At 42.2% G+C, this 14,819-nt stretch overlaps 1 protein-coding gene across 1 annotated transcript in view; it reads right to left on the minus strand.

The window, feature by feature from the left end:
- Window positions 1-232: 232 nt before the first annotated feature.
- Window positions 233-14,819, minus strand: part of SLC16A10 (solute carrier family 16 member 10) — a 147,590-nt gene continuing 133,003 nt past the window's right edge. The window contains exons 4-6 of the mRNA XM_060115017.1: window positions 13,637-13,780; window positions 2,776-3,004; window positions 233-465 (exon numbers count right to left, since the gene is read on the minus strand). Coding sequence (XP_059971000.1) covers window positions 233-465; window positions 2,776-3,004; window positions 13,637-13,780 — 606 coding nt within the window. The remainder of the gene's footprint in view (window positions 466-2,775; window positions 3,005-13,636; window positions 13,781-14,819) is intronic.

A 14,819-nucleotide genomic window follows, 5' to 3' on the forward strand; every position in this document is an offset into this window, starting at 1 on the left:
GGTTTTCTTGTACATGAAATTGAGTCTGAGTCTCCGGCCTCAGACTCATAGAAATATTGGACAGCTATTCAGTGGCAGAAAATGGTTCTCGTAGTAATAAGGGTTCTATTTCCTGATTATTGTGCTATTCCTAGGATGTGATTAAAAAAATAAGAAATCTGCAATTCATATAAAAGGAAAACTTGCTTAAACTTCTAAAAGCAAGTCCAGTCTGGTGGAGGTATATAAGACATTAAATAACAGAGTCAGATTCCTTCTTAAAGATTCCAGATGAGCTTGACAACAGAGAGTTCTGGTTCTCCAACATTTTCTCCATCTTTTCTCCTCCAGTGGTTTTATTGATCTCTCTTTGCTTCTTACTATGGATCCATGGGATTAAACAAAGGACAGCACCTCCAATAAGGGGAGGGATTCCAGCGAGGTAGAATGCCACATCATAGGAGCCCAGCTTGTCACGGAGTAACCCTGGGAAGGGAAAGAACTGTCACCAAGAGAGAAAAAGTATGGCTCTTGGGGTCTCAGATTAGTCACTCTGGTGGCCTACTGCCAACCTAGTATCTTCATCTCAGCAGGCTAGTTCAAACATCTCAGATATCAGACATTTCTAAGGAAATGGGTCTGAAATATAAACCTTTTCTGATATGAGGAAGGAAAAGATCGCATTTCTTTAATCTTGTTGCAAGTCTGTGACAGGCCTTTGAGTTTTCCTACCAAGATAGTACATGGAAAAAATATTTGCAACCAAGCTTTGGCTTTCTCGAAACCCTTCAGAGGCCATTTGGGATATTCTGACACATGGTGTAAAGGTCCCATTTTAGCTGAAGGTGGACGGACTGTCAAGCTGAAACTTTTCTCATACACACAGACCTCAAAATGTCTACGTTTTAACCCTTTCTTGGGCCTGTTTATGAAATAACATGAAACTACTTAAAAGTATAATCCAAAATCATGAAAAATTATAAATCTAAGAGTCAGGATGAAAAAACTAGGTTGTTAAATACATTTTGGAAAGAAACTAAGGTTTGTCAGCACATGGGAGGAAAATATAAGAATATATGTGTGGTACTCTAATAGATCCTAGGGCTCTGCTTCTAAAAACTGTCAGAATACTCCTTATTTCTAATTTCTCTAACAAAATCCAGATTTAAAAAGTTATCTTAGTGTTTTAAACTTTTACTATACAACCTAAGTTATCTGAAATGTTCTAGGAACACATTGTATTGAATATCTGACTCTACTAAGTAAACAGCTGAGGATTTGTTCAGGTAAGTACCAACATCAAAAAAAAAAAAAAAAGGTGTACAGTCATTCCAAATAGAAATCTAAAATATACAACATATCTAAATATATGCTTTTCCTATCCCCTGAATCAGAATATTCCACATATAACTGAACCTTTCATCCTATGAACATAAATTAATATGTTTGGTTGTAATACTATGATCCCTCAGAACCTCCTGTTGTTCTTCTGCCTGCTTTGAAGTTTCCTGTTAACTCCTTCATTCTTGATCTGTTATAGTCACTTCTAGTAGCAAACACCATTTCTACGAAAGTGCTGCTTGTAATTTGCTGTGGACTTGGAAACCCTAACAAACTAAGCTTGTAAGATGTAAAAATAGTGTATTACCTGGGGGAGAGGGGAAGGACTGGAGGGTTTTCCCTAAAAGGAGACTGTGATCTTGAGAACCTTATCTTTTATTTGGTCTGCTCAGTAGTGGTTCTGCTTGCTTGATACATGACTAGATTCCCAACTGGCAAATTTGCTGATATGTGTGGTTCTGAATATGAGAATGAATTGAACTGAACTTACACTGAGCCACTCAGATACCAGACATAGATGATAGTACATACATTTAGATTTTATAATAATTTTATCAAATCCTATAATAATTTACAGTGGCACCCAACTAATACTGAACGTGAAACACCTTTATACTATCATTCAGAAGATTTCTAAAGGTGAAATTCACATAACATAAAATTAACCATTTTAATGGCATTTAGTATACTAACAATGTTGTACAACCATCACCTCTCTCTAGTTCCAAAATATTTTCATCACACCAAAAGAAAACTCCACACCCATTACACAATTACTCCCTAATCCCCCTTCCCTCCATCCCCTGGCAACCACCAATCTGTTCTCTGTCTCTATGGATTTACCTATTCTGTATATTTCACAGAAATAGAATCATATAATATGGGACCTTTTGTATTTGGCTTCTTTCACTTAGCACATGTTTGAGGTTCATCTACCTAGTAGCATGTATCAGTACAGCACTTCATTCCTTTTTATGGCTGAATAATATTCCACTGTATGGATATACCACATTTTGTTTATCCATTCATCTGCTGACGGACATTTGGGTTGTTTCTACTAAGTGTTATTTTTCATTAACTACCTCTCAGGGGGCTATGATCTCTTACACAAAGCATACATATTTAGAAATCTTTCAGAATCTTCACCTCTCCCTAAAAAGAAATCACACTGCTATTCCTCCAAGACACATACTAAGTGAAATATAGGAACTCTGAAAGCTCACATCCAGAACCTAACTGCTACACATTTCACTGAGTGTTTTAGATATCAATAAGAATAAGAGGACTCATTGGCAAATTTTTCCAACATGCCATCTACAGCTGGTCTTATTAAAAATGTTATAGATAAGGCACATACAAAGCAAGACACCAGAAACCAATAAATCATAATATATTTAACATATAAGTGAGACTTAGGACCTACAGTAGAAAATGCTATGAATTAATATAATTTACCTGCAATGGGTGGGCCCACAGTCATGGGTATAGACATGAATCCGAGTAGAAATCCAATCGCTTGTGAGACATCCTGGGCACCAACTAACTCAAAGGCAATGGGGGCCATAATGCAAATGAAGCATCCATCGAAGAGACCCATGATGAGACAGACAGCAATGAGGGCCCCAAAGACGCTGCACAGGGGAATCATCATGGACATCAGACCAATGAAGAAAAAGGACAGGACCTAGGACAGACACCACAATGTCAACTCTGCTCTCGGGAAAAGTGAATGTAACAATTACTGAGCAACAGGCTTAGGACTTTTAAGTGGTTACTGGTCAGTCGCCTCCTCAGCCCAGTTCGCCTTGATTTTATATACATAATCAACTCCCATAATCATCTCTCCCAAGTTCCCCCAGCACTTTCTCAGTATTTCCATTAAGGGACAAGAAGGAAGTAAGGATTTTTTAAAAATAAATTTATTTATTTTTATTTATTTTATTTTTGGCTGCATTGGGTCTTCACTGCTGCATGGGCTTTCTCTAGTTGCAGCGAGCGGGGGCTACTCTTCATTGCGGAGCGCGGGCTTCTCATGCAGTGGCTTCTTTTGTTGCAGAGCACGGGCTCTAGGCACACGGGCTTCAGTAGTTGTGGCATGCAGGCTCAGTAGTTGTGGCTCATGGGCTCTAGAGTGCAGGCTCAGTAGTTGTGGTGCACGGGCTCAGTTGCTCCATGGCATGTGGGATCTTCCCGGACCAGGGCTGGAAACTGTGTCCCCTGCATTGGCAGGCGGATTTTTAACCACTGCGCCACCAGGGAAGTCCAAAAGTAAGGATTTTTATATACTTACTTTTCTTTCCAGGCTGAAAGCTCTTTGAGATGAGAATCTGTACAAAAGTCATCTTTGAACTACATATTATAAGGTTTAAGGATCTTGTACCTGGTCAGTGCTCAATACATATTTGTTCTTTGAATATCAGCTCAAATTCACTCATCAAACATGATTTAAAAATTTTACCCTTGAAATTATATGCACTTTACTGGTATTAGTCCTCTGCATAATGAAAATATGCCAGCCAGATCCATCCATCCTTCACATCACAGAGCTTCCAGTTTGGAGAATACAGAGATGTAAGTTTTAGATATTTAAATAATCAATTTAGAATACAGTGCCTGCTAATATTCCAGACATGGTGAGCATAGGTAGATCAAGTGAGAGAGATTAAAATAAGTAACTATGATTTGATATTCTATAAATGTGTACTGAATTTTGATTATTCAAATTCCAATTAAATTTTGACTGTCAGAGGAAATATATGATGCATAATATGCAGTGAAAACAGTGAACACATTCTGCTATAACATCCTAAGAACTAATTTATATAATCCAGTTTTATTTACAGTGTAAATCAATGACTATTATTGCCAAAGAATATTTTCAAACATTATGTCTTTTGGTGCTAAGTCATAGATATATACCCTATTTAAGCACCCCAGCGTTAAGGCTGAGAAATATTTTGCACCACTGAACACTTTCATTTTAGCATTAGAGTAATTAATAGAATCAAACACTTGATTTTCCCTGCCATTTGGTAGCTACTTGCTATGTTCTGTGTACGGTGCTATGTGAATAACACCTGGTTCCTACCCTTGGGTTGTGGGGAGATGACCATGTAAATAAATAAATGCACATGAAGTGTTCTAGATGTTGCTGTAGTTGTATATTCAAAGTATGGTGGGTACAAAAAAGGAAGGAGTGGCCAATTCAGTAGCTTTTTTAGGCAAAGAACTAATTAAAATTGGATCATTCACTCATTAGTGGAAGAAGTGTTTTAAAAAGAATCAGCTTTTTAAAAAAAGTATTCATATAATAGCAACTATTATTTATTTAATGTTTATGAAATGTCAGGCAGTTTTCTAAGGACTTTAGATCGTGATTCTCATAACAATTTTATGAGATGGGTACTAATGTTTTCCCCGTTTTACAGATGAAGAGAATGATGCTGGGAGGTTTAGTAACCCTGGATGGAGCCAGCCTGGAACCCATGGTCTGCCTGGGCAGTAGGTAGCGGGGAATGATAGAACAACTTCTAGAGGGTACCCTCCGATGACAGTGGGGCTGGGAAGGAAGGGAGAGGCCACATAAAGCCGCCATCTGGATCACCGTCTTCATCTGCTCTATTTTTCCCAGGACCCACTAGGCACATCTACAGCATACCAAGCTTGGTTGCACGCCTCAGGGCAGCCCCTCACAACCTTAGTGCACATCAAGATCACCTGAGGAACAGGGATCTGGGAACGGTGATTTTCACAAGCTCCCCGGGTGACTTTGACACAAGTTGTCCACTGACCCCACAATAAGAAACATACTCTTGAAAAAGGTTTTAAACTCCAAGTTGGTTGCTTTTTGACAACATCATATTATATAGCTGAATCAATTTTTCTTCTTCATTATTAAAATATAGCTTTATGGTAGAATTATAATTAGTTTAGGACTCTGAGTTGGCTATTTGAAAAATAAGTCTGGCACTTCACATTTTCTAAAGAACATAATCTCCACATTCTGATTTTTTTTTTTTTTTTTTTTGCGGTACGCGGGCCTCCAACTGTTGTGGCTTCTCCCGTTGTGGAGCACAGGCTCCGGACACGCAGGCCCAGCGGCCATGGCTCACGGGCCCAGCCGCTCCATGGCATATGGGATCTTCCCGGACTGGGGCACGAACCCACGTCCCCTGCATCGGCAGGCGGACCCTCAACCGCTGCGCCACCAGGGAAGCCCCACATTCTGATTTTTTATGTTCTACTTAAACATCTTTTTCTCCAATCCAATTTCCCTCAAAGCGTAAGCATAATTTCTTAGTGGTGGGTAATTACTGGGTTTGCAGCCTATAGATTGGAAAGAACTAATAAGGCTCAGAGGGACAGACCAGGTTCTAGCTCTCTGTGACCTTGATAAAGACTCCCTGATGCTGCCCATCTACACAAAAAGAGATTTAAAGATAAATCAGGATGTAGAAAGTGGGTTGAAACTAGCAAGTAAGTAAAGATTTGAGTTATTTTTATTGAAAAACGAATAAAGACAAATCCTAATATTATTAATTAGATACATTTTTACTCTATCTACAAACACAAAAGGAGATAAATACTTGAATCTTAGAAATGTATCTATCATTACAAATTCCAGAGAACCTGGAGTAAAATGTTAGGACATCACGGGGCCAGATGGAATGGGTTTAACTGGTAAAGCCACATACCAAATATTCCCAACCACACAACTGTAATTCTACTAGGTGAGCTTTCAAGGTGCTTCCTATTCTTTTACTATTTTGTTCAGAACAAATCTCTTCCAAGGTAAGACAACCAGAGTGACGGTTGAAAGCTTAGCACAAAGTCATTTTTGCTCAAGAAACAAATGTTTTCTTGGACCAATTTATGTAACATGAGACCGAGGCACTTATAGCAGTTACCCTGATCTTTATCCATTTTTGGTCCCTTCAAAGTTTTGTTCTTTGGTCACTTTTGTAAGAAATCATATAAGACGGGCTTCCCTGGTGGCGCAGTGGTTAAGAATCCACCTGCCAATGCAGGAGACACGGGTTCGAGCCCTGGTCCGGGAAGATCCCACATGCCGCGGAGCAACTAAGCCCGTGTGCCACAACTACCGAGCCTGCAGGCCACAACTACTGCAGCCCACCCGCCTAGAGGCCATGCTCTGCAACAAGAGAAGCCACCGCAAGAAGCCTGCGCACCGCAACAAAGAGTAGCCCCCACTCGCCGCAACTAGAGAAAGCCTGGGAGCAGCAACGAAGACACAACACAGCCAAAAATTAATTAATTAATTAATTGATTTTCAAAAGGATTGCTAGTGTATAGACACATAATGGAGTTTTTAAAAAGAGAAATCATATAAGAGCTTCAAATTTATTATTATAGATTTTGAGCATATTACTTCTTAGTACTTTATCTGACTGCAAGTTCTCCTTTTCTCAATTCAAATTATGTTAATTTGTATTCTATTTCAAATATTTAAAACTGTTAAATTTTAATAACAATTGTTAAATAAAAATTATTAGTTGTTATTTAAAAGTAAAATTTCTTGGTTTTTCTTTAAGAATTGAATTTATAGAAATTTACACATTTATTCTTTAGCATTTCTCAGAAAATATCTAGCTACTTCTGCCTTATTTGTAGCTATAGTAGTGAGAAACACTGCTCTTTCTCAGCAGATGTAACTACCCCAAATGTAGCTAAATTAGGAGGTAAGCAGGCCAAGCTGGTGAGGACATACATATTCCCCACATGCAGGGACATTTGAGCCACAAGGAGCACAGGCCAAGGTTTAGCACACTGCGTGTAGGAGGTTCATCACTTCCCCAAACATCTACTGATCTGTACATACTAGGCCCCAGTTTGAAAGGTGAATAAATTTAGTATCACATACAATCTTTTTTTCCGCCCCAAACGCAGTAGCTCTAGTTAGATTTAAATAAGAGATTCAAAGGTTCCTAATCCTCTTCTAGGCTCTGGCACTGCCATTTAATAAGGCATTGCCTGTTGAGATGTCTTCCTTGTTTTTGTTTCTTAAAACCATACAAGGAAATATCTTCTGTCATAATTTAACAGGCTCTAGAAGAATAACCCCCCGCTTAAGTTAGTTTATGTACCTAAGAACAAACAATCCAAAAAAAATGGTGTGTTTTTTTTTTTTTTGCTATTACCGTTCCCATTTCTGTCACAAAGAGAGCATTTTTAGAGAACTGTGAGGGCAAGTTTTGCTCAGGAATCTAAGTATATGACTGAAGAGGAAAAATGAGCTGCACCTGAAGAGCAGAAGGCACTTTCGGAGGCAGGCGCACAATTGGCCACAGTTAGAATCAAGGGTTGTTCCTATAAATTTATTCACTATAAAGCTTCCAGACTTTCAGAGCCTCTGGCTAGGAACCCAGTAGTTGGCAGCAGAGATCTGCAGGTCCATCACACTAAAGGGAAGTGTTTAGGGCACAGCCAAGTGGCTGGCTTCTTCTAAAGCACACAGTTCTCTGGAAGTGCTTCACAGGGAGTCTGTTCGACTTTCCCCACGGCACGTGAGCACCACCATTTCTGCCTGGAGGGGGAACTGGCCCCAGTACCACAGCCCAGGCGAGAACAGAGAATCATCATCTGATTCCTTATTCAGGCCGGGGAACTACTAAATATTTGGATACCATTTGGGAAACAGCTTATGTTTGGTAAAGCATGTACCTTTATCCCAATGTATCTTCAGGAAAACATAAAATGCTAAAAGGGAACAAAAAGCAACAACAACAGCAACAACAAAAAAAAGAAAACTGGATAACGCTGATCAGTTCATTCTACTTCAACCAGAAGAGGAAGCTTACACAGGAAGTTGGATCCAAAAGTGATTAATTTTTCTAAATTACAAAAAAAGTGTCTGGATTTCAAAAGTAACTCATGAATACATTCTTGGAAATTTTCAAACCTTAGAAAAATATATAAAGTAATATATGAAAGTCTCCCTTCAACCCCCTCCCACCCTCAACCCATTTCCACTGTCCTCGTCAGGAATAACCGCTCAACAATTTGGTGAGCCTCCTAGACCTTTTCTGTGTACACACATGCTGTTTGGGTTTGCCTGCTTTACATACATGGATACGACGTCCACACTTCAGTATGTCCACGGCACAGAGAAATCTGACACGATGGGAAAGTGATCTAAACCCAAAGTTTTTGATTCTGTCATTAGAGTTACAACTTCCAAACCTTTGAAAAAAACTTTCACACTTTTACAACAGTTACATATTAAACACACAAATCTGCAGTAAATTAATGGTGACTAGAAAGACAGGTCTGTGAAGTTAAGAAAGACGGCTGAGAAGATACCAGGACACAGCCTTTCCTCTCCTAAGAAAGTACTCCAGGAACCCTTGCAAAGATTTTCTTTAACCATCATTATTCTATATAATGCAGTTCAGTCATCTCTTTGCTCGGCATTTAGAATTGTTAGGCTGAAAATACCTGGAACCCAGGACCCTGATGGAAGTTTAAATTCAGAACTCTTAAGCAGAAGTGTAAGATATATTCCTAAACTCTGTTACCTATAAGCAAAGATCCCCAAATCAGGATAACCAAGGTCTCCTTCTTGATACCTGTTCCAAACCAGGATCTGCCTCAGTATTTAATAGAATACTAAAACAATAAAAGCAAGGATCTATTAATGATCCACTCTGGGCCGGCACTTTAAATAAGCTGTCACCAGGACTTCCCTGGTGGCACAGTGGTTAAGAATCTGCCTGCCTGCACAGGGGATACGGGTTCGAGCCCTGGTCCGAGAAGATCCCACATGCCGCGGAGCAACTAAGCCTGTGCACCACAACTACCGAGCCTGCGCTCTAGAGCCTGTGAGCCACACCTACTGAGCCCACGAGCCACACTTACTGAGCCCGCGAGCCACAACTACTGAAGCCCGTGTGCCTAGAGCCCGTGCTCCGCAACAAGAGAAGCCACTGCAATGAGAAGCCCGCGCACCGCAACGAAGAGTAGCCCCAGCTCGCAACCAGAGAAAGCCTGTGTACAGCAACGAAGACCCAACAGCCAAAAATAAATAAAATAAAATAAATAAACTTATATAAATAACCAAGCAAGCAAGCAAGCTGTCACCATGAGTCCTCACACAGCCCTCTGCCGGATCTAGAGACAAGTCATATCACACTCCAGAGCCTGTGCTTTTCTATTCTGCAGCCTCCCAAACCCAAGATGACTGTGCCCCAAAAGTAGAACACGTGGGAGGCTGTGAAGTGTGTTCTGGGCCCGGAGGCTACTCAGAACCCATGTGATGGGGACAGAGAGGGAGGGGAACTGCCGTGGCCCCACCAGGCTGAGCTGTAACAGACGAAAGCAGGGAGCAGGCATGTCTGAGAAAACACAGCACCAACGAAAGGCAGGAGAGGAAGATAAGCAGCAGAAGCATTCCAACCCTTAAAGGCTGCCAAAGGGCGGACAGCCAGGCAGGCAGAGAGGGAGAGAAGGAAGAATAAGCAAACAGGCAGAGCTGGAGCTGGTCGCAGCAGAGAAGAAAGAGCCAAGAATCAAAGCCCAACACTGAACGTTTGGGAGTTGGGCAGGGAAGCCAGGAGGAAGGAGGGGCAGAGCAGGGTGGGGAGCCCAGCCGCCCGCGTGGGGCAGGCCTGCGCTGGCCCCGGTGCTGTCGGTGGCCCCCAGCAGCACAGGACACACTGAAGGCCGCCTTTCTCCCCCAGGGGCCTCCGCGGGCCGGACTGCAGTCTTCTCACCTGTGACTCAGCCCGTACTACCAGGTGCTACACACACTGCCCCACATTTGGATGAAAAGAATCAGATGCGACCCAAAAGAAGCCAGGCTGTGACTAACCTTTCATCCAAAACGAAATTACTGATTCTTAACGCACTGCCGTGTAACTGCAGACCAAACAGGGGACAAGCTAGGAAAGGCTACATCTTCTTTCATAAATCACATAAAATACTAACATATGTGCCCCCAATATGTTGTAAGGGACCCGACTGCCCTGCCTGTAGGGGGAAACTTTCTAAAGTTATAGCTGTTCCGGAGTAAAGTGCTGATGTATAAAACATACCATGACTTCATCCATCACAGCACCTTAGTCTGGGCCCCCATTGCCTCTACCGGGGACACTGTATTGGCCTCCTACCTCGTCTCCCTCCCTCCAGCATTCCTGCTTCCCTCCCAGTAATACAGTCTCCATACACAGAGCGAACACGGCGACTTTAAAATGTAAAATCACGTCATTCCCCAACAAAGACCTACTGCGCCTCAAGTAAAATGTCTGCATCAGGGGTTCAAGGCCCTGTTTAATCTGGGCCCTCCTCTTCCCATGCTCTGCTCTTCCCAACCTCCTCCCAGGCCGCTCTCCCTGTCTTCTTGAGTTCCCATTCACTCCCAGCTTTCTCCTGCCCCAAGTCTTGCTCCAGGAACTCAGGGACCACGTCTGTCTTGTTTGTATCACCCCCACCAGGGTCTGGGCTGGTGCCTGGGGCACAATGGGTACTCCTTTTTTATTTTAATAAATGAAAGGAAGCCAAAAGTCTGTAATACAACCAATTTCCATTAGAGGGCTCCCTTGATACTTGAGAACAAGACAATGTTCTGCTAAGTGTTCGACAGGGATATCCGCAGTTGAGTATTAATAAAAGGGGGAATGATCCTAACACAGTGAATATTTTAAAAAGTAGCACTCTACCAGCTGTCTGCACTTCCTTCTAGCTGTGTGACCAGACCTTCCTGCGGCTCTCTGCCTGGCCCTATACACAAACACCCACAGTGAGGTCGCTTTTCTGTTCTTCCGTGTTGGCATCCGTAAGTGGAAACAGCGACGGTACCTTCCTCAAAGGGCTGGGCAAGGAGGAAAGAAGATAATGTACGTACAGCATTCAGTTCATTGTGTGGCACATGGAAGTGCTCAGTAAATGGTGATGGTTATTACTTCAAATCAATTAAAGGCAATTCATCTGTAATAAATGTCTTTTCCAACCATGTCCTTCACCCAAGTTCTACCTTCCCTTCAAGGCCCTGCTCAGATACTGCCCCTCCTCTCTACAGTGAATGGACGTGCTCAATCCCCAGTCCCAAGCCCCCCTTTTGTCTCTCCTTTACCTTCCTTCCACAGCCAAGCCCTTGACAAAGTTGCCTGTATTTCCATTTCATCAGCTGATCATGATCAGTCTTTTGCACCTGCCACTCCACTGAAACTCCCCTGTTGCTAAATCCAGTGAAAACCTATTAGTCTTTAACGTGCCTGCCCTCTCACTAGTTACTGACACTGCCGACCACTCCTGCCCCTGGAAACACTATGTGCCTCGCTTTTTTCCTACCAGGCTGGCCACTCCCTTTCGGTGTCCCCTGCACACGCTCTACTCACCCCATACAAGCCCACGAATGCCGAAGTCCCACAGGTCTCTTAGCCACGCTCTCCCACAAGCTCCAAACTCAACTTGGCTTTCCCACAAGCACTACAAACTTAACATGGCAAAAACAAACTCATCATCTTACTCTGTTCTACTGAATTACTGATCTTGATAAAATAGCAAAACCTTCCACTGTTACCTGAGCCACAAATCTCAGACCCAGCTTAGGTGGCTCCACTGAATTCTCACTTCCCGTATCCCTGTTTTCCTCCCGGTTCGATCCCAACATCTCTGCCCTGCTTCCTCCTGCCTAGACTATTTCAATATTCTCCAACTAGTCCCTGTGCCTCCGCTTTAAAAATAATAATAATAATAATAGCTTTATTGAAATATAAATTCACATACCAAAGAATTCACCCACCCATTTAAAGTGCACAATTCACCGCGGGTTTTAGTTTAACAACAAGATTGTACAACCATCACTACTGCCTAGTTTTAGGATATTCACATCACCCCAAAAGAAACCCCATATCCAGGAAGAGTCACTCCCCGTACCTTCCTTCCCCCAGCCGCTGGCAACCACTAAGCTGCACTCTCTGTCTCTGGATCTGCCTATTCTGGACACTTCATATAAAGGGAACCACGAGATATGTGGCCTTTTGTGACCGTCTGAACTCTTGCCCTTCCTCCTCTGTATTCCACCCTTCACAGTCACTAGGTTAAGCTTTATAAAATACAACTCATGCCATGTCACTCCCTTGCTTAAAATCCTTAATGGCTCCTAGTAGATTTCAGGATAGACTTCGGCCTCTTCTGTGCTCATAAAGGCCGTTCCCAACTTGACTCCTGCCTATCCCTCAGCCAATCAATCTACTATTCTCTCTTTAATCCGTTCAAACATTGTTTCCCAGACCTAACATCTCTTTGCCCATGTGGCTTTCTCTGCTTGCGACAAACACCCTTTTCCGTCTTCCTTATCTATTTAACTATTACTCACCTCTTAACACTCCGCCAGCCCAGGAAGTCTGCTCAGACCTCCTCTAGTGATTTAGATGCTTTGCGCCTATGTTTCTATGGCACCCATCTAGCATACCATTATTCCACTGTGCTGCAGCACTGCGTTATCTTTCTTCCCAGGAGACCATTAACTACTGAGCACACAGACCATATTTCATCTGTAGTGTTTAGCACAGCGTCTGGCACGGAGGAGTCACTTAAATACTTGTCAAATAAGTGTCGATGTGATCTTGGAATAGCACACCCCACAATACCCAGGAGGCGATCTGCAGTAAAGAAACTCAGAAGACGCGCACACCCCTGAATTTCACAGAGTATTGCAAAAGGCACGTGACTATGAGAACTATGCCAAAAATAAAGCATTCTTAGAAAAAACAATGGGCAAACACCATTTTGGTTTGGTGGAGTTCCATGACAAGACAAAGATTGTTGTTTGTTCGCCAATTTCTCATGTTGAAAACCCAAAACTCGTAACTGATTTTGCCCTTGAAAAACTGCTTGTAAAAGTTAGGTTCTAGAAAATATTTCTCATTTTTACAGAAGAATTTAAGCAAATAAGTACATATAATGAGCCATTACGTGATAAGGATAAATTTGCTGGAGGAAAAAAGGCTTATTAAGAAAGTACCTGTAGGGGCTTCCCTGGTGGCGCAGTGGTTGAGAGTCCGCCTGCCGATGCAGGGCATACGGGTTCGAGCCCTGGTCTGGGAAAATCCCACATGCTGCGGAGCAACTAAGCCCATGCACCACAGCTACTGAGCCTGTGCATCTGGAGCCTGTGCTCCGCAACAGGAGAAAGCTGTGACAGTGAGAGGCCTGCGCACCGCGATGAAGAGTGGCCCCCGCTCACCGCAACTAGAGAAAACCCTCGCACAGAAACGAAGACCCAACACAGCCAAAAATAAATAAATTCATTAAAAAAAAAAAAGCTCTATTAAAAAAAAAAAAAAAAAGAAAGTACCTGTAGATAAACTTTCTTCACACCAGGCACATAATCTGCAATCCGGCCGAAGAGCAGCCGTCCAACCCCTGAAGTGATGCCGATGCACATGAGAACCACCTCTTTATTTTTCTCATCTTGAAACCTTTCATTCACATATTTCATCTGTAGACCAAAGAGAAAGAAGCCACACTAAATATGGTAGGAAAACTGGACAAGTTTTGAAGCTTTGTACAAATGCCTTTGTGTCTCTACCATGTTATGGACTCTCATCCCCTTCCAAATTCAAATACTTATAAAATTTGCTCTGTAAAAAAAATTTATAGAATTTTTCATGAGAACACATGAAGCAAAGCTAACATGGTTTAGCTTGTTTATAAATGAAATACGAATTTTTATAAGAGGGTTTAAAAAACATTTTTAATAAAAAGTAACCAGCACACCCTTTATCAGTTACCACTGGGCCATGAGCTAAAGGAAGAGACCTTTGAACACACCGTGCCACCTTGTCCTCACAAGGTCACCCGAGGATCCAGCCATCATCTACTCCCCTGAAAGGCAGTTTAAGGCTCAATTCTGGAGTTTCATCTCTTCTAGGAGGACCTGAATCAAACTGAAATAGGTTATACTGGAGCTTACAGGATAAAAGCATAAGGTTCTCTGCCTGAGGGTTTGCCTATTTGTGTGGCATTCGAACAGATAAAACTAGAGTCAGTTCAACAGAAAGAAGAAAGTCCTGGAGAGAGAATGTTTGCATTTAAGTCCTGGTTCCATTCCTTGCTAGCCTTGTGACCTTGGGTAATTTGTTAACCTCTAGGGCCTCAGTCTCCTTGTCTGTAAACTGGAGACAGCAACAGTACTTCAAGAGGGTGCTTGTGAGGATTAAATCTCTCTGTAAAGGACTTGGTGCCTGACACACAGTTAATAGTGATATTAATTTGGGCCTTTTTTTTTAAAGGACCTTTTCCCTCAATTTACAGTCTACTTAGAACAGTGACTGCAAATCTACAACCCAACAACGTTTTAAAAGGAGTGTGACTAGCAGGTGTTATAATGGGTGACAAAACCTGCGGCTCAGCACCCACTGTTCAACACAAGCTTTGCTCCCATGGCCCCTAAGTTCCACGCTTTCCACCTCTTGCTCAGCGCTTCCACTTTCTCGGTGATCACCTATCTGTGCTCACAGCAAGGAGAAAAAGCATGT

This window comes from Mesoplodon densirostris, chromosome 12 (genome assembly GCF_025265405.1).
Source record: "Mesoplodon densirostris isolate mMesDen1 chromosome 12, mMesDen1 primary haplotype, whole genome shotgun sequence".
Taxonomy (NCBI): Eukaryota; Metazoa; Chordata; class Mammalia; order Artiodactyla; family Ziphiidae; genus Mesoplodon; species Mesoplodon densirostris.